General features: G+C 42.2%; 1 protein-coding gene across 1 annotated transcript; it reads right to left on the bottom strand.

Moving 5' to 3' along the window:
* Nucleotides 1-18: 18 nt before the first annotated feature.
* On the bottom strand, nucleotides 19-24,936 carry CEP57 (centrosomal protein 57). Its single transcript, XM_069015058.1, has 11 exons — nucleotides 24,662-24,936; nucleotides 19,316-19,472; nucleotides 16,034-16,213; nucleotides 15,592-15,713; nucleotides 14,590-14,706; nucleotides 9,614-9,691; nucleotides 8,253-8,357; nucleotides 8,014-8,094; nucleotides 7,446-7,690; nucleotides 3,837-3,981; nucleotides 19-2,501 (listed from the first exon to the last, which is right to left on the bottom strand). Exons 1-11 carry the CDS (start codon nucleotides 24,797-24,799, stop codon nucleotides 2,265-2,267), a joined length of 1,605 nt encoding a protein of 534 aa, XP_068871159.1. The 5' UTR covers nucleotides 24,800-24,936; the 3' UTR covers nucleotides 19-2,264.
* Nucleotides 24,937-25,078: the final 142 nt, after the last annotated feature.

Raw genomic sequence — 25,078 nt, forward strand, 5'->3', positions numbered from 1 at the left:
AATGACAGAAAACCAAGATTCATCTTTGGACAAGTTTCATTTATCCTGTACAGTATTAATATAGATACAGTGCTTAGCTGCTCAGTAATATAAAAACAGAATGGTTTAAGTTGGAAGGGACCTTTAAAGATCATCCAGTTCCAACCCCCCCGATGGGCAAAGACACCTTCCACTAGACCAGGATGCCCCATGCAACCTGGCCTTGAACACTTCCAGAGCTGGGGCATCCATCATTTTCTCTGGACAACCTGTGCCAGTGCCTCACTGCCCTCATGGTAAAGAATTTCTTCCTGATATCTAATCTAGACCTGCCCTCTTTTAGTTTAAAGCCATTCCTCCTTGTCCTATCACTACATGCCCTCTCCAGCTCTCAGAACCCTTTCACGTGCTAGAAGGTCTCCGCAGAGCCTCCTCCTCTGCAGGCTAAACAACCCCAACTCTCACAGAAGCTACTGTCTAATGCACTGTGAAGTGCAGAATTATTTTTTTCTAATTGTAAAAGTATTTCACTCAAAGTATTCTGAAATACTTTCACAACTAAAAAAAACCTCCACAATTTCTGCACCTTACCGTGCATTGGCACAGTAATTTCTGTGTAAAAGAAAGATTCACATTTTTGCATGTAACCTTATGCAAAGCCTAAATTTACTAGGATGATTTGTGATCAACTCAGTGGATGCTCCCTGATGCTCTCAACGCTGGTGGGCTTAATTCTAACTTGGGCACCTCATTCATTCGCTGTAGGCAGCATGGATGGAGCCTAAGATACTCCTAAGCCCTCCACCAGTAAGGAGCTGCATGAGGACAGCCTGAGGGCATGCTGAAGTTAGCCCATCTTTGAGCAAGCTCATCTCCAGCGGTCCTTCCCAAGCAAAATGACCAAGCGTAAATTTCAACTACTGATTTTGCAGGACCTCTGCTATGAACTGCTCCTTAAGTGGTTACTCCCACTGTACCTGGTGAGCAGCATCCAACAGCAGCTAACCCTGTATGTGCCTTAGATGCAAGGAGACAAGCTGGGTGCATCACCTACAGGCAACACTCAACCCCCTTCTGCCTGTGTTGATCCTGCAGAGCTCCCTCCCTGCTGAGCTGCAGGCGAGGGTGCACAGCTCTGCCTGTAACCTTACCTGCAGCTCTCGTTCATCATCCTGACCAGGGACAAGTCACCTTGCCATGAAAAGCCCACTGGCTGTGGCACAGTGCTGCAGCAAACACCCAGCTAATTTAGAGGAAGTGCAGCCTTCCCACAATTCATTCAAAAGGCAAGCTGGCTTTATTATTTTTCAACTGTATATACAGGTAATCTGGGTCTTCTGTACATTCCATTAATAGGAAATTCTTTAAATTATTAACATAATAAATAACATTGAATCAGCTGTGCAAGTCAGAGCACAAACTTAATTGCACTACTACAAAAGTAGATAGCTCATCAAAGCACATATTTCAAGTTAAAAGCAAGACACCAGGACCAAAAGGCATGATTGAGGCACTTGCAGTTTAAAACACCTGTGGTTTCTCTCACTCCTCTACCACCCAAAGCTGTCAGCTAGAGACAGGGTATTACCCCCTATGCTACAGCTTTTTCCTAAAGCAGGGCTTCTGTCGAAAAATTTCACTTGATCATTAAGCAACATAACTCCCAAGTTATTTTGCTCCTTTTTTGAATACTCAAACATCCACTGCCACTGATGCTGACTAATGCAACGTAGCAGAAGAACCAGGGAAGCCTTCTGAAGAGAGCTCCACAGAACACCTTGGAAGGGGTTTACCTGTTCTCCCTCAGACGCTCCCAGAGATGGAGTCATTGCAGCTGCACACAGAACAGAACTGACAAAAGCCCTCAACACCCAGGGCTGCAACATTGTTTTCATACAAGATGCATCCTGAGAAACCTCCCAGATGAACAACAGCGTGAAATGGCACTGGCACATCACACACACACCAACCTATGTAAACGTGCAGTTCTTGGTGTGCTGGAACAACATGGAGGGACTGCTGGAACCATAACATAAGGGAACTGGGGGAGCCCTACTGTTAAGATTCAGTGGCCATGTACCTTTAAAATGGAATGTGTTTTAAGCTAGACCATAATATATACAATCAAATGCAGGGATGGAGAACCAAGAGCCTGTAAGCCTGTATTTCAAGAGTGTGCTTGGCGTACAGTAGTCTCTTCCACACCACAAGAAAGGCAGCTACTTTAGATCCAGAATGTGAGAAAGTTTGGCCAGGATGGTTCAAGAACATCTCCTGCAGAAGAGTCAGCAGTCCCAGCTGATATCATCTTTCTGTAGTGAAGTCTGTATGGTCTGCATGTCTCTCAGCAACTGAAGATTCTTCCGGCTCTTCTCCCCAGGCTTCACTTTGATGGGACCTGCATTCTTTCCTTTTGTGCTTACTGTAGTTGTTACTTTAACCTCACTGACTGGGAACCTGCTGTCTTTTATTTGTTTAGCAGAAGTCTTTCTGGACTTGCATTCTCTCCTAAGTCTCTCTAGCTGAAAGAGAAGCCCAAAGAAAAACATTAAGAAGTGATCTTGTTTCAGTTTTATGTTCAGCAATTCTTCCAAACAGCAGAAATATCCCACCACTTATCTCACCCAGGTAAGCAGATGGTTCCAAGTCACACTCAACAATAAATATTTTATTTTCTTTACAAAGCATTGTTATATTTGCATCTTTAGAGCTGTGTTTAGCTTACAGTCTGATCTACCACCTCTCTAAAAACTGAAGCTCATTATGGGGGAACACCGCCATTAGGAATGTAACAGAAAAAGGTGTAGATGCAAAAAGTTGATTTGCCACTGTTACCATCCAGTGATTAAAAAAGAAAACAAGTGGTTTTTACATACATACTAGTAATTTTAATAGCTAGTCACTACCAGAGGTGTAGCTTTGAAAAGAATACCAGAGCTCTGCCGGGGTGAAGAGGTGGTATCCACACACAGCACTGTAAATCACAGCATCAAACACTCAGTTCTTCCCAGCAAAGACTGAATGGGGAACTGGACAGTCTGAGGTTCAGACACATTCACATGCCCAAACCACAGCATGGGTGGCTTCTATAGCTCCCCTCTCTAGGGTGGTGGTGCTCCCTTCTCCTAGCTGACAGCATGCAGCATCATTACTGCTGGGAACTACAGCACATTTTCTCTGCAGCAGTTCCTCTGAAGATCATATCTAAAGTGAGTAACACTTCTAATAGCAAGCATTTTGCAGATCCATTCGGGATGTCAGGTCTCAGCCTGTGTTGTGTGTATAAGTTACATCAGGTGAGGGTGAATCGTGGTTCATATGAACTGAACCAGATTAAACTCATGGGTTTAAGCTCTTTGAAAGAAATTCACTAAAATGAATGAAAACAAAAGAAAACAGGGAATCAATGTGTGTGTTTTATAGCTTTGAATGAAAAGGCTATACTATCCAAAACATTCTGAAAGTTATAGAATAAGCAAAACAGGTATTTTGAGTCTTAAAAAATGCAAATCAAAACATAAATAGGTAGTTTCCTCCAAGTAAAAGGAAAACAGTGTTCAAGGAACAAGAGGAGTGTAAAATGCAATGTGAGAATAGATGCAAAAGCTCTGTCCAGGACAGGGTGAGGAGTGGGCACAAGGGTGACAGAAAGGATGTTTCTGCAAAACTACTGGTATAGATAGATGGAGGTATGCAGACTAACTTTGGGACATCAAAGGTAGAAGTCAGAATTGGACAATGCTACTCTAGTTATTTTTGCTTTATGCAGTTGCTGCTAGATTAGGATATAGCATTAAAAAAACGCTGCTTAAGTCAGCAACTCTACATGAGTATGAACACAGGCAAAAGAAACTCACCTGCAAACGATGCCTCCGAACTTTGCTGATTTGGTCTGCCTTTGCTTCCATCTTTCCCACCAGTGCATCAAGTTCCCTCTCCAGATCCTCCCTCACTGCAATAGTTGGGGCTTCCTGGATGAGCTTTGACAGCTGCTCATGATCACTAGCACACAATTCAGACAGAACAAAGCTTGTATCAGGCTCCATTGGCTTCTACAGCTCATACCCCAGTTCAGAAATAACACTTCTAGGAAACCATAGCATCAGCAGCCAGACATGTTCAACACACCATAACAAACCAGTAACAACAGTTTTGCTGGTTTGCAGCACTATTCCAGTAACACATTCTGGAGGCAGGCTGCTGCAACATTGAGTCTCAATAATCTAAGTAGCTTCCAACTTCAAAATGCATATCCAAAATGACCAAATAACCCCTTGAGAACTTGATCTCAGCACTCATTCAGTTAATATTTTGTGTATCTGTACCTACTGCAGGCTGTGCAGTACAGTAACAATTCATGTTCTGTTAACCAGGACAAGCAAAGCACCAGCAAAGCTGTCCTTTATTTGTCCAGACCCTGCTTTTGGCTAGGATAGAGCTTTCATTTTTAGTAGCTGTTACAGTGCTGTGTTGTGGATTTAGTTCAAAAACAATGTTGGTAACACTGATGTTTTCATTGTTGCTGAGGAGTGCTTACCCTAAGCCAAGGGCTTTTCAGTGTCTCCTGCTATGCCGGTGAGGAGGGGCACAAGAAGCTGGGGCAGGGAGATCCCTGGGATGGCTGATTCAAACTGGCCAAAGGGATACTCCATACCACAGAACATCATGCCCAGAATATAAAGTAGGGGGAGTTGGCCATGAGAGAACAATTGCTGGTGAGGACAGGCATTGGTCAGCAGGTGAACAAATGTACTGTGCATCACATACTTTTTTACCTTGGGTTTTATTCCTCTCCATTTTTCCTTGCTATTATCATTACATTTTACTGTATTTCAATTACTAAACTGTCCTTATTTCAGCCCACGGGTTTTTTCTTCTCCCAGTTTCCCTCCCCATCCCACCAGAGCAGAGGGGCAGGAAAGCAGCTGCATGGGGCTTAGCTGCCAGCTGGGGTTAAACCAAGACAGTACTTTTTGGCATCCAACATGGGCCATGAGGGGTTAATGACAGGTCTGACCAGAATGTGTGAAGACAAATCTTTTCTAGGCATCGTTGTACTGGTTTAATAGCGGCTGGTCGCAATGCTGGTTCATGGTGCCACGGAATCCCGGGCCATGAAGTTCCTGGGGGGAATGGGTGTGCTCAGCGCACCGCGGGAGCCACCTACTGGGGAAGCGGTGTAATTACACCTCTCTCCTTCCCTGCTCGGCGGGCCAGCCTACAGAAGAGACATGGTCCCACACCTTCCCCTTCTTCTCCAGGTTAATCTCAACAGCCTTTGAGAACTCTCAATAGCCCCAGGGTGTTAAAACCAGCGTGGTCCCAGAGCTTGGATCCAGCAAGGTGCTGAATGGAGTTCAGATCAGGGGAGGATTTGTGTCTGCAGGCAGTGAGCGAGCTGCTGTGTGGGACTGACTTCCTGCTTAAACCCCACAAAGAGTAAGCTACCTTCTACACAAAAGACAGGATATAGAGGGTACACACCACAGGGAATCCCTAGTTTCACCTGTGGGACCACAGGGAGAAGATGAAGTGGGATGGAAAACCTATACCTCAACCCTAGAGGCACAGGTACGTGAACTGCAGGGAAAAAAAGCAAGCACAAATAGGGGTTCTTCCAGGAAAGTTGCTGCTTAAGTCTTCAGAGTGGGCAGTTCTCCACACAGAGTGGCAGGGCTGATCTTATTCCTGATCCTATAGATAGGAATCCTAATTCTTTTTTACAGGAAATGGTAGAATCCTAGGACCAGTATTAGAGGAGCCCCATCTCCAGCCAGGTGCAGCAGAGGGACAACCAGGTTTACGGGACCGTGTGGATCAGATGGCGTGGCACATCAGCCCCAAGGGAGTACAAGGCTTTAGCAGACCCTGGGGCACAGTGTACCCTAATGCCATCAAGCCATACAGGGGCAGAACCCTTTTGTATTTCTGGAGTGACAGGGGGATCCCAACAGCTGATGGTGTTGGAGGCTAACATCGGCCTTTCAGAGTGATTGGCAAGAGGACCCCATTGTGGCTGGCCCAGAGGCTCTGTGCACCCTTGGCAGGGCCTGCCTCGGGCGAGGGCATTTAAAGGACCCACAAGGGTACTGGTGGGCTTTCAGTACAGCTGCCTTGGAGACAAAGGAAATGAAGCATCTGTCCACCCTGCCTTGTCTCTCAGAGGACCCTTCTGATGTGGGGCTGCTGAAGGTCAAAGAACAAGAGGTGATAGAATGATTTGGGTTGGAAGGGACCTTAAAAATAATTTTGTTCCAAACTCCCTACCATGGGCAGGGACATTTTCCAGTAGACCAGGCTGCTCAGAACCCCATCCCACCTGACCTTGAATGTTTCCAAGAGTGGGCACCCACAGCTTCTCTGGACAACCTGTTCCAGTGTCTCACTATCCTCACAGTAAAGCATTTCTTCCTAATATCTAATCTAAGTCTGCCCTCTTTCAGTTTAAAGCCATTACCGCTCATGTAAACACTACACATCCTTGTAAAAAATCCCTCTCCAGCTCTCTTGTAGCCTCCTTTGAGCTCTGGAAGGCCACAAGGAGGTCTCTTCCATTCTCCAGGCTAAAAATCCCAGCTCTCTCAGCCTATCTTCAGAGGTGCTCCAGCCCTCTCATTGTCTTTTTGTCCTCCTCTGGACTCACTCAAGCAGGCCCACATCCTTCTTATGTTGGGGGTTACAGAGCTGGATGCAACACTCCAGATGAGGTCTCACAAGGGCAGAGCAGAGGGGCAGAATCCCCTCCCTCACCCTGCTGCCCACACTGCTTTGGATGCAGCCCAGGACACGTTTGGCTCTCTGGGCTGTGAGTGCCCATGGCTGGGTCATGTCCAGCCTCTCACCCACCAGCACCCCCAAATGACTTCAGCCATTCAGCTACCCACCCATCACTTTTTCCTGCCCTGAAAGACTGTTATGACAGCTGAGTCCAAAGTCATGGGCTCAATTAACTCAATGGGCTAGTAAAGGGATGGTCCATAGACTACAGGAATAATATCTGTGTGTACATACATGAAAAGACTGGAAAGGTGATGGTGGTTAACTGGGACGTACTGGAAAGCATGAGGCTTGGGCAGGACATAAATGGTACAGGTATAAGGGGTGGATACTGTCCATCCCAGCAGGCGGGAGGGATGGGTGGGGGGGTGTGTGAGTGGCAGCAGGGTACTGAGCTGCTGGCTGGGTCCACACCACAACAGTCTGCTGCACTGGGGCAGTGACTTCTCCCTTGCCTCTTCTGAATATACTGCTGCACATAAGCACAGGTCTGCTGTCCAGACTGTTTAGCAGAGCCTCTATCTGCAAGGAGAATTAACAGCCCCTGCAAGCAGCAAGACAAAGATTACATGCTAGAGACCTCCTAACTAAGACCTTTCTCAGGCAAAACCTTCCAAGTTCAAAGCAAAAAGGCAAGAATATGAAACATCTACATTCATAAACTGCAATGGAGAATGTACCACACTCACAAACTCATCTGTCCAAATTCATCTTGTAAAGTCAGCAACACTTCTGAGAGCTCTTCCTGAGATGAGGACGAGTCCATTGGCAGGGATGGCCTTCTGCTTTTGCTGGCAGGACGAGCAATACTGGTGGGTTTTGCTAGTGGAGCATCGTTTACCACATGTCTGTTACACAAAGCTTTCGTGTGATGTTTCATCAGGTGCAGCACGTGTTGCACATTGGCAGCAACTGAATGACTGGGACTGGTAGACTGAAAGGAAAAGAGACTTCTTTTAAATGGCATTATCAACAACTTGATAATACTGGAGAGCATTTAAAAACAGTGGCACTTTTGTTTTACTGACAAGAATGTAATTTTTGTTTCAATTAATACACCCTAACAAGAACACCCTGTCAAGCAGCAGAGCAGGCTCATTTTTGGAAATACCAGCTCAGCTAGTTGTCAATATCCAACAATCTGTAAGATAAGTGTCAAAGAAAATTAAATTATCTGACCGCTGGGTGTCAGGAGTGCACCAAGGCAAAGACACTTAAGGAGCTGCAGCTACTGAGCTTTGGAATTAATCAGCTCACCTTCCCAGCCACGAAGGGTACATCACCCAGGCACAGTCTGTAATGGGGCTGCACAGTGGAATGTCTTCCAAGAGAGCATTTCTGGAAAGAAAGAAGAGAGAAGTATTTAGCAAAAATTATACTACAGCAAACCTACTTTCCCTTTACTTTGTAGTAAAAGAGGCAACCTGCTCCCTAATCACATGCACACAACCTTATTTAACTCCTCAGAAGTTGCCCTTCTCTTCCCCACATCTTACCTTCTCTGGCTGCTTAGCTTTTTTCCTAGGTTGTGTTGCTTTTGGAGAAAGCAATGGTGATGCTGCTTGAATCAGTAGTCTGTTGGTTTCCAGGCCTGTCTGAAGCTACAATTGAGTGAATAAGGGGAGTTACTGAAATTAGATTAATAAATAATCAGGGACAGTGCAAGCAGAGAATTGCAAACTGAGAATTTTTAAAACATAGGCTCTCTAAAAGCAAGGGCTGCAAATTTTTAGGAACTTTTTGCAGTCCAAGGTCAACTTAAACATTAAATATTTCCTCTGGCAGCACTACTTGTCAGCAATCCTAATAAGTTAGAGGATTAACCTTAGTGCATTAGTCCTATGCAGGCAAGTGCCAAAACATCAGCTGTGCTTTACACTTGACAAGGTATTGGGGAGCTCAAGCCACCCAAGCCTGATCAATTGATCCCATGACATATAGTTACTAGGCAACTACTCCTTCTGTTCTATTAAATTTGACAGTAAAAAAAACCTACAAACAAACAAACAGCCACAATAACAAAACTAACCACCAAACCATCTATTGAAAGAGCTAGGGTTAGAACTTCTGTTGACAGTGAGAATCCTGACACACTTTGCTGTTCAAGAGGAAGATATGGCATGGCTTTAGAAACCATGTCCTGAAGAAGCATTCACAGCACAATTTTTCATTATTAAATTGAGATATCCCTTTCCCCATCATACCAAACTCCTGGCAAAGGTTAATGTTAGAGCCTAACACATTACCTCCAGAATTCTTCAGCATCCAATGAATGTTTAATGAACACCACACTTTTGGATTAGAAGATCAGCCAGCATCCTTAAGGGCTCATAATCAAGAGTATGTTGTCTCTTTTTTGCCTCCTTCTACAATATTTTAATTAAAATTATGAACAAGGGAGCCCATTTGTTGACCTTGATATATTCAGAGGTTCCCATGCATACTCAATTATGAAGTAGTCTGAATTTCTACACCTCTTTTCCAACTAACTTCTCTTAGTAAAGAAATCAAAGCTTCAGTGCATAGGTGGTGGTAGAAAAAGGTTTCCAAAAAGCTCAGAGAACTTCAGAACATTTGGTACTTCAGGCAGGAGGAAAAAAAAAAAACCAACACAAAAAACCCCAAAACAAAAACAAAACAAAAACAAAAAAAAACACAAAACAAAAACAAACAAACAAAACCACAAAAAAAACACCAAACAAAAAATTCCCCAAAACAAACAAACAAACCAAAAAAGGATTTCGTTATTCTGTGAGGCATATGGGGGGCACTTTCAGTAAGCTTAGCAGAAAAGTTGATAAAAAGGAAGACCTAATTACAGTGCATACCAGTACAAAATAAATTTCCTGTTGGTTACCTCAGCTGCTTTTTCCTGAACAAGCTTCCTTGCATGTTCTTCCTCCTGAAGCTTCTGTTCCAGCTCTTTCATTTTTTTCTAGTCAAAGTTGAATAAAAATAATAGCATTACTAATGAAACAATTTTTTTTCTTCCTGAAGCCCACAGTAAGAGCTTGAGCAAAACTATGAGTCCATCTTAGAATTTAAAGATAAATGAAGACTTGAGCATTGTACTGATTGCTGATGCTTCACCTGTATGGGCATAAATACAGCAGTCAAAAGCTTATGCTTAGCATTTACTCTTTTTTTGTATTCTTACATTCACAATTGGTATCTGAAGTCAAGTCACAGCCAAATACACACAAAGCAATACACAAGGCTCTTTCTCTTCAATTGTAAAATCACCCTAGACAGTAGGTTGCTTTGTATACATTATCCTCCAAGATTCTGTACTACAAAAGAGCTAACAAAGACATATCATTGTAAGGCAAGGGAAGACTTGCTTTATTTAGACCACTAATGGTATTTTTGCTAAAATCTGTAACTTACACTCTTACAAGAAAAGAATTTTTTGAATATCTAGCCACCTTCCTAATAAAAAAGAGGGAGGAAAGGTTGCATGATGCCTCTGAGATACCTTTAAACAAAACTGAAGTAATTTCATCTTTCTATCACAAAAGCACATAAGAAGTCTTTTGAAACTCCTTTTCAAAGGAAAAGGTTAAGGGAAAAAGCATGTATTTCTTTGTAAACCTCCAACAAGATGAAAACATTGTTTAAACAAGATACACTGAAATTCCCAATGTGAAAGTTATCAAATAACTTTCTGGCTTTATACAGCAGTGAAAAAACAATCCAGAGCTCCAGTACCCAAAACAATTTCCCTTCTCTTCCCCCAAAGACTGATAATTCAAGAGCCACTAATCAAACTTAAGGCAGAAAAGTATGCTAGACAGAGCAATGGCTGGACTTGTACACTTGTTTATAAACCCACTACACTGAGGAGTGTATTTCTGCTTTACTTAAGCATTAACTACAAAAATAATGCAATGAGCTGTTATACAAAGGTGTTAAGAGGCAAAAGCCTGGATAAACATTAAGGACAAAGGCACTATATAAAGGAACCAACTTTTTCTGTTGAATAAAAGAACCATTCCGATGATTTTTTTTTCCATTCAAAACAAAGGTATTCCAGGTAACTTAAAATCATCTTCTGCCCTTTACAGTTATTGGCACAACCCTTGATATCCCTGTGGTCAAAGACCTTTTATTAATCTGTTAAGCATGAAAATATTGAGGAAAATATTCTCTTTAAACTGAAGATTGACATGAAGCTGGGCCAAGGCTTTTATTCTGAAATGAATGAGTATTTCCTCAGCTAGCTGTTCGGCTGCAGCAGGCAGCTCAAACTGCACAGCAGGAGTGTATCTTACTGTATCACCTGTGATAGACCCTGTTAGAAATTATATACCCAATTTAGATTCCCTAAATGATTTCATTGTTTATAGAAGGTATTATGCAGATTACTGGACTGTCACTAAGAGAGAGGCCACAGAGCCAAGCAAACAGACCCTGCCCAGCACTGCTGCCCATCACATAAGACAGTACTGCAAAGCAAGCAGACTGCAGGTCAGCACTGGGCTGCCTGACCATCCCACTCAATCAGCAGGAGCCACTGCAAAAAACTTTAATGACAAAATAGAAATAAAATATTTCTATTTTTGGCCTGTTTTCTAACAGAAAATTATTTTCATGCAACCACCTACTCACAGAATCCCAGAATCTAGGATGGTTTAGGTTGAAAGGACCTTTAAAGGTCACTTAAGTCCATGGGCAGGGACACTTTCAACAAGACCATGTTGCTCAAAGCTTTGTCCAAACTCATCTTGAATGTTTCCAGGAACAAGGCATCCACCATCTCTGTGGACAATCTGTTCCAGTGTTTTGCCTCCCTCACTGTAAAAAATTTCTCCCTTGTATTTAGTTTATCCTCTTCTAGTTTAAAAGCACTGCCTCTTGTTCTATCACTACACTACAGGCCCTGTTAAAACATCTGTCCCCATCTTTTTTACAAGCCCCCTTTAAAAACTGAAAGGCCACAATAAGATCTCCCTGAAGCCTTCTCTTCTCCAGGCTGAACAACCCCAGCTCTCTCAGCCTGTCTCCACAGGAGAGATGTTCCAACCCTGCGGTGATTTTCGTGGCCTCCTCTGGACCTGCTCCAACAGTTCCATGTCCTTCCTGTGCTGAGGGTTGGACACAGAACTGCAGGTGGGGTCTCACTAGGGCAGCGTGGAGGGGCAGAATCACCTCCTTTACTCTGCTGGCCACACTGCTTTTGATGCAGCCCAACCCACAGAATGGGTTGGGGCCCCCCACAGAATGGGGGGTTAAGTCTCACTGTTAGCATTAAGATCACTTACTATCAAAAAAATGTCATCCACACACACATTCAAATTCTGGCCATCTGGCTACATGCAAGACCACAGGCCAAACTGCCCTTTCAGGGAACAGCCCTGTTTCTTTACTCCATCTTCAGACACAGACATGATCAGATCTTCTCAGTCAGCTGTCCAGAGCCTGCACTGCAGGACTACAGTTGCAATAAAGATGTCTCAAAAGCATTTCCAGGGTAAGTACTCCAATAAGTACTTCACATAAATAGGAATCTCAGCATTTCCTTTTCACAGGCAATACTGACATTAGCAAATTACTTGAGGACAATACTTACAGGGCCAGGTAGTGGTTCTTGGGAGATAAAATGCTCTCAAGTAAGACCCCCATAGAACTTGTGCTCTGGCAGTGTCTGAACTCAGAGGCAGATACATCACCACTCACTCATGAGCCATCACCTCACCACTTTCCATCCATTTCAGCACATCCTGTATGAAACTGTCTCTTATTTCTTGCTTCAAACTCGATCTGAAAATGTTCCTATGATCTTGCCACAATTACAGCAGAGATTGAAGAGGGAACAGATGCAATGCTTCTGAGTAGAGAGTGCAATCACCCTTTGAAGATTATAAGGTAACACCTATCAAATGGATGCTCACATAGAACATAGCCTATAACCACAGAGGCAGGCAGACCTGTCAACCAGAAAATGGCTCATGACAGCATAATGATCACAAGGAAAATGACTTGTCATCACAGCTAAATCCAGATTTATTTCAGTTCCAAGAACTGCTTCAAAATTGTGTGAATTTAACACCCAATTCCCCTTAAACATATTTAATTGTGACAGCTACTAATTCCTGAAGATAAAGAATCAAAGCTCTCTGGTTTGTTCCAGAAAACACAAGAAGAACCATAAGGCTGAAATTATTTTCACTAGCCAGGCACAAAAAGGCAAACAACCCAGTCTCACCAAACTTCAGCTACTATCGGTCAAAAACTTGGTAAAAGCTTTTCAGAGGGAATGCCAGTTGCTGAACGTGTTATTTCAACTCTAATCCTGGAGGAAACTACTACTACTTTCAGAGTACAAGACCCAGGAGACTCTTATTTCTCTTTCCAAGTGTTTGGCCTGAAAAAAACAATGCAACCACTTGTACTCTACAACTGCAGCTCACCACAATGGGGTGTCAAGATCATAAAAAGCTTGTAGCAGCTGCTTTGGCTCAGGGACTTCCAAAAATAGTTGTAGCATCTAAATGTCCTGCAGCAAGCCAAACAGCTAAAGATTTACTACCGAATATCTCCTTACGTACTTCTGGAGAAACACCATCTACTTTACCACATGAGATAAGGGCTGGTGTGCAGGGTGGCAAGCCTATGATTTTGATAAGAATCCAGAGCTGCAATCCTCAATACCACAATTTAATCACACACTATCTGGTCCTCTTGAGGGAGCAGGGAAGAAATTTGCAGAAGGAAGCCTCTCCCTGGCTAAGCTCTCTGTAGTTTCCAGGCTTGGGAGACTTGTGGTGTCTTTACAGCAACAGAGGGAGGTACACGGATGGGACTTCAGAGGCCAACACCACAGAGGGTACACAGAGATGGATGGGGTTTGCACAGCAAGGCACTGGTGGCAATGGGGCTACAGGGGTGGCTTCTCTGAGGAGCTGCCAGAAACTTTCCCATGTCAAGAGAACCAATGCTAACAGAGCCAGTGCCAGCTGGCTCCAAAACAGACCCACCGCTGGCCAAGGCTGAGCCCGACAGCAATGGTGGTAGCACCTCTGGGATTACAGATTTAAGGAGGGGAAAAAAACTGCTAGAGAACAGCAGCCAAAAGGGAGGAGTGAGAATATTTGAAAGCAGCAGCCTTGCAGATCCTAAGGTCAAAAAGGGAGGGGGAGGAGGTACTCCAGGTGCTAGAGCAGAGATTCCCCTGCAGCCCCATGGCAAGACTGAGTTTTATTTCTCACCATAAAATTACAAAAATTTAAAAAAATTCAAGGATCAACCCACAACAGAATATGACCAAACACAGTCATGTTGAGTTTGTAGAAGCTCCTGATTCAAACAAAGTCCTGAAAAGGCAGAATGACCCAAACCCATCCAGTGCTAGAGGCCTTGCAACAGCAGGCTCCAGAACTCTGCACACAAAATAACTAATAATAATTGTGTTTCTTAATAAGGAGGGATAAAAGGAAAAGAATACATCAAATTCATACAAGTCAAGGTACATCTGGATAATAACAGAAAATAACTGCCAGCATTCAGTAGCATGCAAAGCAAGCCAAGATCTTAGGAATGGCTGCAATTTTACAATGCCTAGGCACCAACAAAGCACAAAAGAGGAACACCAACAGACTATTAAGGCTTAATAAAACTCCAGCAGTATACAGTGACCCAAAGCCTACCTGGACATGTAGACTTTCAGCAATAACTTCAAGTTTTTACAACAGCTCAGTTTTAAAATGAAGTTTAGTTGCTGTCCTACTCTAAAGCACAAGACTTCGCTCAGCTCTGCTACTGCCATAGAGCTGTGAAGTACAGATTAGAATAAGCAAGATAAATCTGATATAGTACCCAACACAAATGACAGACCTCTGCTAAGGACTGCATTGTAGTAAGTCTGCTGTACTCTTTTTCCAGTATATCCAGCTTTTCCAATTTCGACTGAACATGCGATTGGTCAAGAAGCCGATCTCTCTCCAAGAAGCCCTTGAAGGGAGAAGTGAAAAGGAAAACAATTATAACAAAGGAAAACAATTATAAGCACAAGAAAACAAGACCACCTTGTGTCTGGAGCACAAAGGAGGCCCATAAACAGTCCAAAGGAACTACTACTTCCTCTGTGCAATTTTAGATGGTGCCACAATCAGGGAGCAAACTGCACCATCAGCAGTAGGGAACCACACACTTAACCACAGCTGATAGGAAGGATTCTGCAGTCTCTCCTTCCTCCCAACCCAACACAGTAAAAAAAAAAAAAAAATCATTATGCAGAAATTAGAAATAGCTTTCTTGATTTTTTTCTTCAGTAAATATTTAACAAACTGAAATAGAATAGCCACAGAGACCAACGAAGAGACAGCTCTAGGTGACCCATATTTCTATAAAACAAAGTTCAAGCTCATTTTAGATATAGGCCAAATCCCAATCACTGATGGTGGGAAATAGAAATTTTACTGCTATTTCTACAGAATCAGTATTACAGCTCCAATTTAGCAAGAGAAGTGCTAGCAAAGAAAATCCCCAAAGACCTGAAGAGTGTAAACACAAAAGGGAGTTTTTTTCCCAGTGGCACACAAGTATAACACTGGAGAATAAGGATGAGCTACTGCAGTAAGCCAATCATGCAGAAGCAAACAATTCATATTAATACCAGAGCCTGCTATTGCCTTAGTAATGGGTGCACAAAGAAAATATCAGGGTCTTGAGAAGACTGGGAAATGCAAGTAGGGAAGATATCCATACCTAAGGATATGAAGGCCAGCTGAAATAGACATCCATGCTTAAAGGTATTAAAATTACAGTAACTATGAAAAATCATGACATAATTAATGATTTTTATGATTTAACCCTGAGATAGTTTTGGGAACACACCTGTTTCTCCAAAAGATGTGACTTCTCGTTTTCTGCATGCTGGATCATTTTCCTCATGTAGTCCAGCTGTTTCTCTAGAAGGCTGCATCGAGACTCAGCAGCTGCCAGCTGAGAACACAGTTCTGAAGGTAACAGAAGGCAGAAAATGGAAATCATGTATTGCTTGGTCCTGGGATTTTTTTTGTTGTTGTATTCAGGACAGTTTCAAAACAAACAAGAAAAGGACCATCTAAGAAACTTACCCATTTGCCTAATGAACTTCTGAATGCATAAAAATCCCTAAACCAAAGAATGCCTTTAAATTATTTCTTTGTAACTCCACATGCCATTGCAAATTAAAAGATGCTAAACAAAGTAAATTAAAATTAGGTTAGGCATTGATAGGAATCAAGTCTCATCCACACCAATGTTCTATAGTACCTATACAAAATTTGCAAACAACCTTGATTTTTCTTTGACACTTCAGTCTTGTCATGTTCTTTGCGTTGCATTTGCTCACTCAGTACTTTTTTATAGTCTGCTGTTTCCCTGCTGAGGTGTTTTACATTCTCCTCTGCCTGAAACCGTTCCAACTCCAGTCGATGAATTTTTTCCTGGAGATTCTTCAGGGCAGAAAATATTGCTGCAATTGAACATGTACCTTTTGTTAGATACCATTAAATCAGCACTTCAAGACAACACCGAACTTGCAATGCTATTATAAAAACACGTTATGTAAGAAGGTCAGAGTGTTCCCTACCAGCATCCAAGAGTCCTTCCAGGAATTAAGACCTGTTTCCCTTTGAACCACAACTGATTCTAAAACTAGTCTTGAACAAATAGATGCCCTTAGTGCACCCCCTTCACCTGACACATCTGGGAAAGATACAACTATTTCCCAGAACAAGTCATATAAATATTGTGTCAATTAAGAACAAACAGTGCATCCTCTGACCCTTTATCAAAAGAAAATGAAAAGTCACAATTAGATAGTTAAACAGTGGCAATTATCTATATTATTATTATTCCTACCACAACAAATACATAAACACAATGTTCCCATGAATGGCCACACAGCACAATAAAGGTTAACTCTGAGAAGGCCTACAAAAGCGCTTATTTATAAGTGGACTTCTTTTTTAAGTCTTCTGGTTTTGCACTTGTGCTCCCCTCCTCCACCTAAAAATATACATCTCCTTTGTGCTGAACCATTTTTCCCTTTCTACTGCACTCCCAGCTTTAGCAGTTACTGAACAAAGCCTTTCTATATTCTTCACCACAAAAAGAAAAGCAGTTGTAATAGAACTCACAGCACCTTGCAATTAGACCAACTGCTGGTAATCTGATGTACTGCGCCTCTTAGGTGTGCTGCTTAATTCTGTAAAGGGAACCATAAGCATAAGCCCTTTTCCCTATACAGGGCTGCTAAAGTTAAACATAAGAACATCTGTACACACAGCTCATATAGCAGATTAATCTGCAAGGTCACATCAGCCCTCTCCTTTGTGCTTAAATCCACTCCAGAGAAAGAGTGTACCTTTAATACAGAATGCTTGAGCACTAGAAGAGTTGGGACTGCATATTGGTTTGGGCATCAGATTACCAAAAAGAAAACAAAAACGAAACAAAACCAAAAAAAAAGAAAAGAAAAAAGGAAAAATAATTATCAGAATGAGCATCCCAGAGTAAAAATTCATCAAATCTTGAAATGAGTATCAGCACATGAGAGTATCACATCAATGGAAACCTGTTAATTACATAAGTAGCAGCAATAGTAGTCACAGTTAAGAGGAAGTTATTGATAATTTGGCCCTATTTGCATATCAGAATCACCAACTGCACCCTCTTCTCTATTTACATTACTGTTCCTTGGATTCAGTTGAAATAGGCATAGCTGAAACAATAAACAGATTTGTTACTATTACTCTTAAAAGCAACATTGAAATCTCTGTATATTCACAGTAATGACTAACAAAATAGCAATGAAGCAACTCAAGCAATGAAAAGATAAAGGTGAAACACAACAGGATGTCAAGTATCATTCAGTCATTCCTGTTAGAGCATTAAAGCCAACTGTGCATGCTGACACACGTATACAACACAGACATTAAAACCACAATAAACAGAACTTACTATACTCCATTTCAGGATTTTTCAATAAGATTTATTTAATACAGGGAACAGGAGTAGCAATAAGGACCCTCAAGAACAATCAAATCAATTTTGCCATTTGAAATTAATTCCCACATCGTAAAATTTACTAAAATATACATTCCAGAACATTTCACTCCATAGCATTTTTAAAAGCTATGCAAAAAGAGAAACATACTGGATCATCCACATGTTGGATTCAATTTTCAGTACATATTCACATTTACTTGCACTTTATTTCAACATTTTTTGAAAACAAAAACATTTGCTAATTTTAAAAAAGGGATATAATTTATCCAATTGTTTTCCACCACCTATCCTTATTTCAGAGTTGGCAGAGTCACCATTTGAAAAAAAAACTGCCAAGTGAAAACTTGGAAGTCAAAACTTTATTGCTAATGCAACATGGAGCACACTCTACAAAAATACACGTGCATCAGTAATTCATAAGGAAGCCTTTTCCTGCACATCCAATTTTTCATTTGTAAAGATTGTTCTAGTTTTGTGTCAACAGCATCCTCAAAAGTGATGGCCTTGAGAGTATATACTGCATTTTCAATAGCACTGCAAGAACTGAGATTTCATCTTCTAGGTCATTAACACAGGAGTCCCTAGTAAATTAGACATGAATTGTGTTATTGGAACAGGGACTTGAGGGTATCATCCTGATTTTTTACTTAGTTTGGGTAATACCAGGATTCATCCTAAATATTCCTCACTTTTCTCCATATAAGGAAAAAATATCAAGCAGTTCACACCCTTAAGCCTCCATGCCACTCCAGTCTTAAAGGGAGCATTTCTGCAGTGACCCTGACCAAACAGCTCATCAAAGGATAGGTCCTGCTCTACTCTCCCAAATCCTCATGATGTACCCCAAGGCAGCACTGGAGTAAGTCTCACTCGATGACAAGCTTATTCACTAAAACAACAGAAAACTAACCAAGAATAGGTTTTTTGTTCATGTCCAGTCAGGCAAGACAAATCTGTTTACATGGAGATGAACATCAGGACCAGAGCGGGAGAGGGAGAACAGCCTAGAAACAAGAAGAATAAATGGGAATAAAATTGCCTCCCTTTTTGGTTTTGTGAGCTCTCAGTTCAGCACTTTGCTGAACCCTTCCCTGTATCCTTTAAGTCTTCACTGATACAATAAATACTCACAACACTCCCTTCACTCACGACAAGCATTTCAATTTTAACAGGACCAAACCTCTTCCTTTGCTCCAAACCATTCTGGGGACTAAAGTTTCCTTATCTGTCACTCAGCTATGAATTCAGGAGAAGAAAGGTTGAAGGAGAGGAAGACTGAAGAAGGGACAAAGAAAACATGTCAGTACAATTGCACAAAGTACTCAGACAATTTTACAGTTCTCTACTTCCGAAGAAGAGCATCTTTCTCCATCTGTAAGATGACCTTTATCATCAGGTGTTCTTTGGAAAGAGAAGTGCAAAGGACCTACAAAACAGGCAACCTGGACATCACTGGGAATTGATAAAAGGATAAAAAGACTGCAACCTTCATAGATGTGGAAGACATACAGTATTTTACCATGATTTGGAAACAGGTAAGAAACCAACTTTGCTGAACTAATACCTCTGCTGTTGCTTTCAGGATATGGAATTACTGGTTTCCATGGGGAGCGCTCCAAATCCAAATTAATAAATGGCTTGTGCTTTGGATATTCTATAAATGAAGTTGAAGAGAGTCCATCTGTGGCTGATGTAGAGTTACGAGTTACATGCAGATCATCCTGAAAACAAAATAAAGCTGTTATTCAGCACATTTGTTGCTTTGTCATAACAACAGAAATAAAGAAAAGTAGGATTCCATCAGATGATATGCAGAGGTACTGCTACAGGAGACTTGTATCTCAAAAGCTGTACTTCCTTCTTTTTAGCCTTAGGATGTGTCATTTTTATGTTTAACTCTCCTTCACTAAAAACAATATCAAACAGATTTATCTCTTTCCCATACTAGTTTCTGATCTACACTTTTGTTGTCCATTTACTTATACTGTGCTGCTCACTGGGAGAAGGTGATCCACAATCAGTTGGAAAACAACCACATTGCTAATTACTGGTTACATTTACTGCACAGGAGATACTGCACTAAGGTGGCCAAACCTGATAAGGCACACCCAGGACCATGGTTCTACATCACCTCATCTAACACAAGAGCTCACTGACTGCACATGGGGCACAGAACACACTTTGCAGATGGGAAGGCGAGGTGAGAGTCCCAGTCCCTCTAACTCCACTTGCTTCAATTCATCTTCCTTATCTTTCCATTAGTAGATGGAACTTCACAAGACACATCCAGATGGCTTTATGCTACACCTGATTAGTGGTATCAGCACAGGAAAACCAGCAGATCACAGCCAGGAAAGTACTCCTACCTCTAAGCAGGAATGTACTCTTAAATCAGCTTCAGACTGTTCTGACAAATGTGGCCATAGAGACCATGGATTTCCCAGCAGTCTGCATCAATTTTGCAAACACCTGCTGTGCTTTGGATGTTGCAATGACCTGAAAGGACCATCTAGCTGGGAAGATGCTCTTCTAAATAAAGGAGACATGGCAGAATACAGTGCTGATGGTTTCAACTCAAAAACTGTCTACCTGGCCTAAGCTTTACAATTTGTATATACAAATTAAATGAAATGCTTACTTTGAATTTCTCTCAACTGCATCCATCACTGAACATTTCAGTGACAGAATCTGAAGGCAACCTAAGAGAGGTGGGCTGCAGACAGATGCAAAGCTCCTACAGCTTCCCCCTTCATCAGTAAGACAAATGAGCAACTGCTGATCTTGGCAGGGTGTTTTTAAGCTTTTGCAAAAACCAATCATTGGGAGAATATCTCAACCTAAATTAAAATACAGAAAGTATTAAGTACCTCATGGTAAATTGCACAACAGCCCAAAATGCATTATGAGCAGCCAAATATGGGGAAAAAATTTAAGAAAATTTTAAAGCTATTTAAAGCCCATACACAGCTGATTTCCTCTTACAAATAAAGTGATCCATTGTGGGCAAGAAAATTAGGATCCTAACTACTCTGAGTGTGTCAATTGGTGTTTCTAATAATAGTTTTATGACTGCTTTGCAGTTTGTGTTTATAACATTTTCCTGCACAACATAGTGGCTTTTCTCAAAATAACGGAATTTGCACACACATTTGGTACCTCAGAAAGTGAATTAAAACACTAATCCCTAATTGAAAATATTTTAATAAAACCATTTTGAGCAGGTGTTTTATGCATATACACACTGCTTTATACTCAGCAGCCTCACAAGTCTAACCAGAACACACGAATCCGTCTGATCGAAAACCTGTTAAGTGCTAACATCAAAAATGCCATCAGCATTACAGGATATGGCATTGATGAGCACAGAATACTATGACCAAATGATGGAGTAAAAACAAACCAAGCAAAACACAGCACTTCTGCAGCAGACAACACAGGAACAGCAGTCACACAAGCCTCAGCAACCATCGATTCAAATATCAATATCCTGTCTGCTATTGATTCAAACCAAAGGCATCCCATGAAACAGTCAAAAGAAAAAGGGGAATCAGTTTGAAAACAAAGTAGGACTGACAGCATCACAATCCTTCTAAATGTCACTATCATCTTTTATGTGTTTACAGGGAAAGTCTCCTCTGAGAATTAAATATAACTACATAAAAATACCAAAGTAAAGGAATTCTTTGGTTTGTTTTTACTGACATTAGTAACATTTTTCTAGCCAACAGCAGACTAAGTGAAAGAAAAAACTGGTGTACTCGAAACCCCGGAGCACCACAGTCACACAAAGTAAAGTAAATTGAGGCTTTTGACTAGTTACATATCTTCTAAATTCCACCTGGATGCAGGGAACAGGCACTAATTTGAATAGTCAGAAACAGTAATTTGCAATAGTAATTTGAACAGTGTAATAGTCAGTACAGATATCTGCTTCAAATAGCTACTGAAAAAATTTATGCTGGAACACCATATGTTATATAGTTCTTTGTCTCAATATAAATAATAAGTTGCTACCAAGCATATTTTTCTTCCATATTTTTAAGCAAAAAGAGTGGCTTATATTCAGTTTCATAAATAGTGACTTTAAATAATTTGACTGAATACTTTGGGAAAGTTTACAAAACAGCCTCAAGGAATTTCCCATCACAAAGCTCAAACATCACAGCAATTCTCTGCTCTTTTGCCCAATCTCTCAAGTCATTAAAAATCATTTAAATTTGCTCCTTCTCTTGGAAAGTCTCACAGGGAATATCATGCTCCAATGCTCAGGAAAATTGTGAAAAAAAAAAAAATCAGGGAACTCTATATATTTGTTCTGAATCTCAGCTAGCCCACATGTGCTGACTACAGCTCCTCTCTTTCACTGTACTCCCTACAGTCTTTCCTTTCTTAAGCCACATTAAAGGCTCAGAGTAGTAAATGAAGAAGCTTAACAGTCCCACAAGTAGCCAAGTGTACCCTATTACATAACACCAAGCTGAGCACGTTTTATCTCCACAGGTCTGACAACACTGCCTTCCAAAATTCATGGCTTCCACCACTGCATATCAGCTACCTACCCAAGCAGAAAGAAGGGAATATTAAAAACATAGACCAGCAATGTCTTAACACATCACCAGCCCACAGGGACCTCCCGAAGCCCACAAAAGCTGAACACAGCAGGGGAAAAAAAGACACAAGCTCATATGGAAAGTTTTCTGCTAAGAATCAGCAACTTGGGGCTGAGGGACACTTTTCAAACAAACTTCTGTAGACATTAAAAATGACCCATCACAATGTTGTTACTTCCCTGACACAGAAACAAGTACAGCACACCATGAAAAACTATCCAGAGGGCTTTTAAACTCAGTGGTGTACCAGTCATTCCAGTAAGGAAAAGGCAAAAAACCCATTTTTCTTGTTATCTTACCCAAATTACTAGATCTGTGGACAGTAAAAATAACAATGATTTATAAACAAACTGTAATGCTAAGTGACTGCAGGACACAACATCTTTCAGGCAGTGACTGCATGAAGAAAACATGAAGGCACAAAGTCAGCACCTTTGGTCCTTGCACTCTGGCACTGGAAAAAGGGATTAAATTAGAATGGGTGCTATTGCAAGTTCTCATCTGGGTACCACAACCAAAAAAGGAAGAGAGAAAAAAAGATTGATACCTGGCAATGCTTTAAGTGACATACAGTAGTCTTTGCACTTGGTTAAAAAAAAAAAAAAAAAAAAAAAAAGGCAAACCCAGGAAAATTATGTAGGGAATGAGCAAAAAACCTCCAAAATAACGAGATACTGAATGTACTGATTATAAAACATCCAAGTATCCACTTATTCAAACTTTCATAGTCATTGTGGAGGGACAATCTCAATTAGCAGCCTAGCCTCCCTAATTACTGCAGTACTAGGAAAGCAGGGAAGGAAGGACAGCCCCTAGCCCCTATCACCCACAGGCAAGTTAAGTGCTGGCTGCACCTCCCTGATACAGACTGAGTCAGGAGCACTCTACATTTCAATAACATCTCTAGTTAAAAGCACATATTAAAAAAGTTAACTTAGTTAAGCCATTACATCAAATGGGGAAGAAAAAATGTTGGCACAATACAGTAATTTTTGTCCACTATCTGCCGTAGAGTGCCAGATGTATTAAAAGCAACTACTTTCAATGTTCAGAAAAATATAAAGTTAGGGTTTGTTTCTTTTTTTGAGCATGTACAGAAATGGGCAGTGGGCAACGTTTTTCCCCAAAAGTTTTGTTTTGCCAACTAAATTAATTAACAGCCTCCATTTATCTACTGAAGACTAAAACGAGTCTTCTGACATCCTTTTCTAGGCATGCTAGAAACAATTCCATTCAGGAAGGAGATAGGAGTCCTCAAATTCCTCTTGCTGGTCGAGGTGTAAGTACGGGAGCACACTGCAGGGCAGGAGACACACAGCAGAGAACCCCACAACGGGTGCTCACCACCCAGCCAGTGAGATCCCAAAACACGAATCCTTTAAGAGCGATCTCGCACACCATCGTGCTGCAGCCTTTTCAGCATCTCTGCTCCTCCAAAGCACATGTAAGACACAGATTCTCACAAAAAAAAAAAAAAAAAAAAACCAAACCCAAAAACAAAACACAAAAAGACCAGAAAACAAGGAAAAGCGACCACTTAAATTTAGAAAGCGATAAACATCAAGCCAAAACTGCGGACGCGGAAATTCTGGTCCCCAGCGTGCAGGTGGTTACCTGTCCCAATCCGCCAGGTGCTCCCACACGCGCCTAAGGGCACAGGTATCTACTGAAGCTAAACCCCAGCTTAAGGCAACGTTTCCATCTTACAAGGAGAAACAACCAGACGTGCAATCCACCAGCAGCTCGGCACTGGGAGCTCTGGGCTTGCCGTGCTCGCCCCACTGACCCGGCACGGCACAGACAGGGCTCGACGGAGCCCCGCCCGCCCGGGGAACAGGTGCTCAAAGTCACGACACCAAGCGACTCGTGAGAACAAACCAAAGTCAACATTGTGCTCCCGTTCACTTACAAACAGGATCTCCAGACACTGGCATGGGGACAGCAACAGGGCTGGCATCAATAGCCCAGCATCTGTCTCTTTTTCTGTCGCTTTGGAAAACACGTGTGCATACATCATGGGTTTATACATACACACATACAGATATATATATATATATATATATATAAGTATACGCACATTTACACATATATATACACACAAACACCTATATACATACATACATATATATATATATATATGCACATGCACATTATTTAACAGACAAGCCAGCTTCCACAGCCTGTACGGCTCCCGGCACGCTGGAGGCATGCAAGACACTAGCCCCGCACTGCCCGGGCGCTGCCCCCCGGGCCCCCCACCCGTCCTACCCATCACCGCGGGGCCGCCCTCCGAGCCTCACCGTGTGCGGATGGCCGGGCTCAGCCGCCGCCATGTCGGCCGTAAGGGAGCCCGCGCTCGCCCTTGTCACTTTAAGGCACGGCCCCCGCGCGGCGCCTCGCTTGACTGCCTTCCCAGCCAGCCAATGGGAAGGGAGCATCGGGGGTAAGTTCCGCCCCGTCGTCTACTCAGAATTGAGTGACAAGGCAGGTGCCCAGTAAAAGAGGAGCGAGGGCGCCGCTCAGCCAATCGAGAGGAAGCGGCCGCGAGCGGTGGGCGGGCCCCTCCAGCCAGGCGCGCGGGCGGGGGGGCGGCGCGTGGGCACGAGCGGAGGGAGGAGGGCGGAAGAGGCCGGCCTTTGTCAGAGGGAGCCCCCGCGCCTCGGCCAATCGCAGAGCAGGGGCGCCGCCGCCGCCCGGCGCAGGGCAGGGCGCCCGCG

This window comes from Aphelocoma coerulescens, chromosome 1 (genome assembly GCF_041296385.1).
Source record: "Aphelocoma coerulescens isolate FSJ_1873_10779 chromosome 1, UR_Acoe_1.0, whole genome shotgun sequence".
Taxonomy (NCBI): Eukaryota; Metazoa; Chordata; class Aves; order Passeriformes; family Corvidae; genus Aphelocoma; species Aphelocoma coerulescens.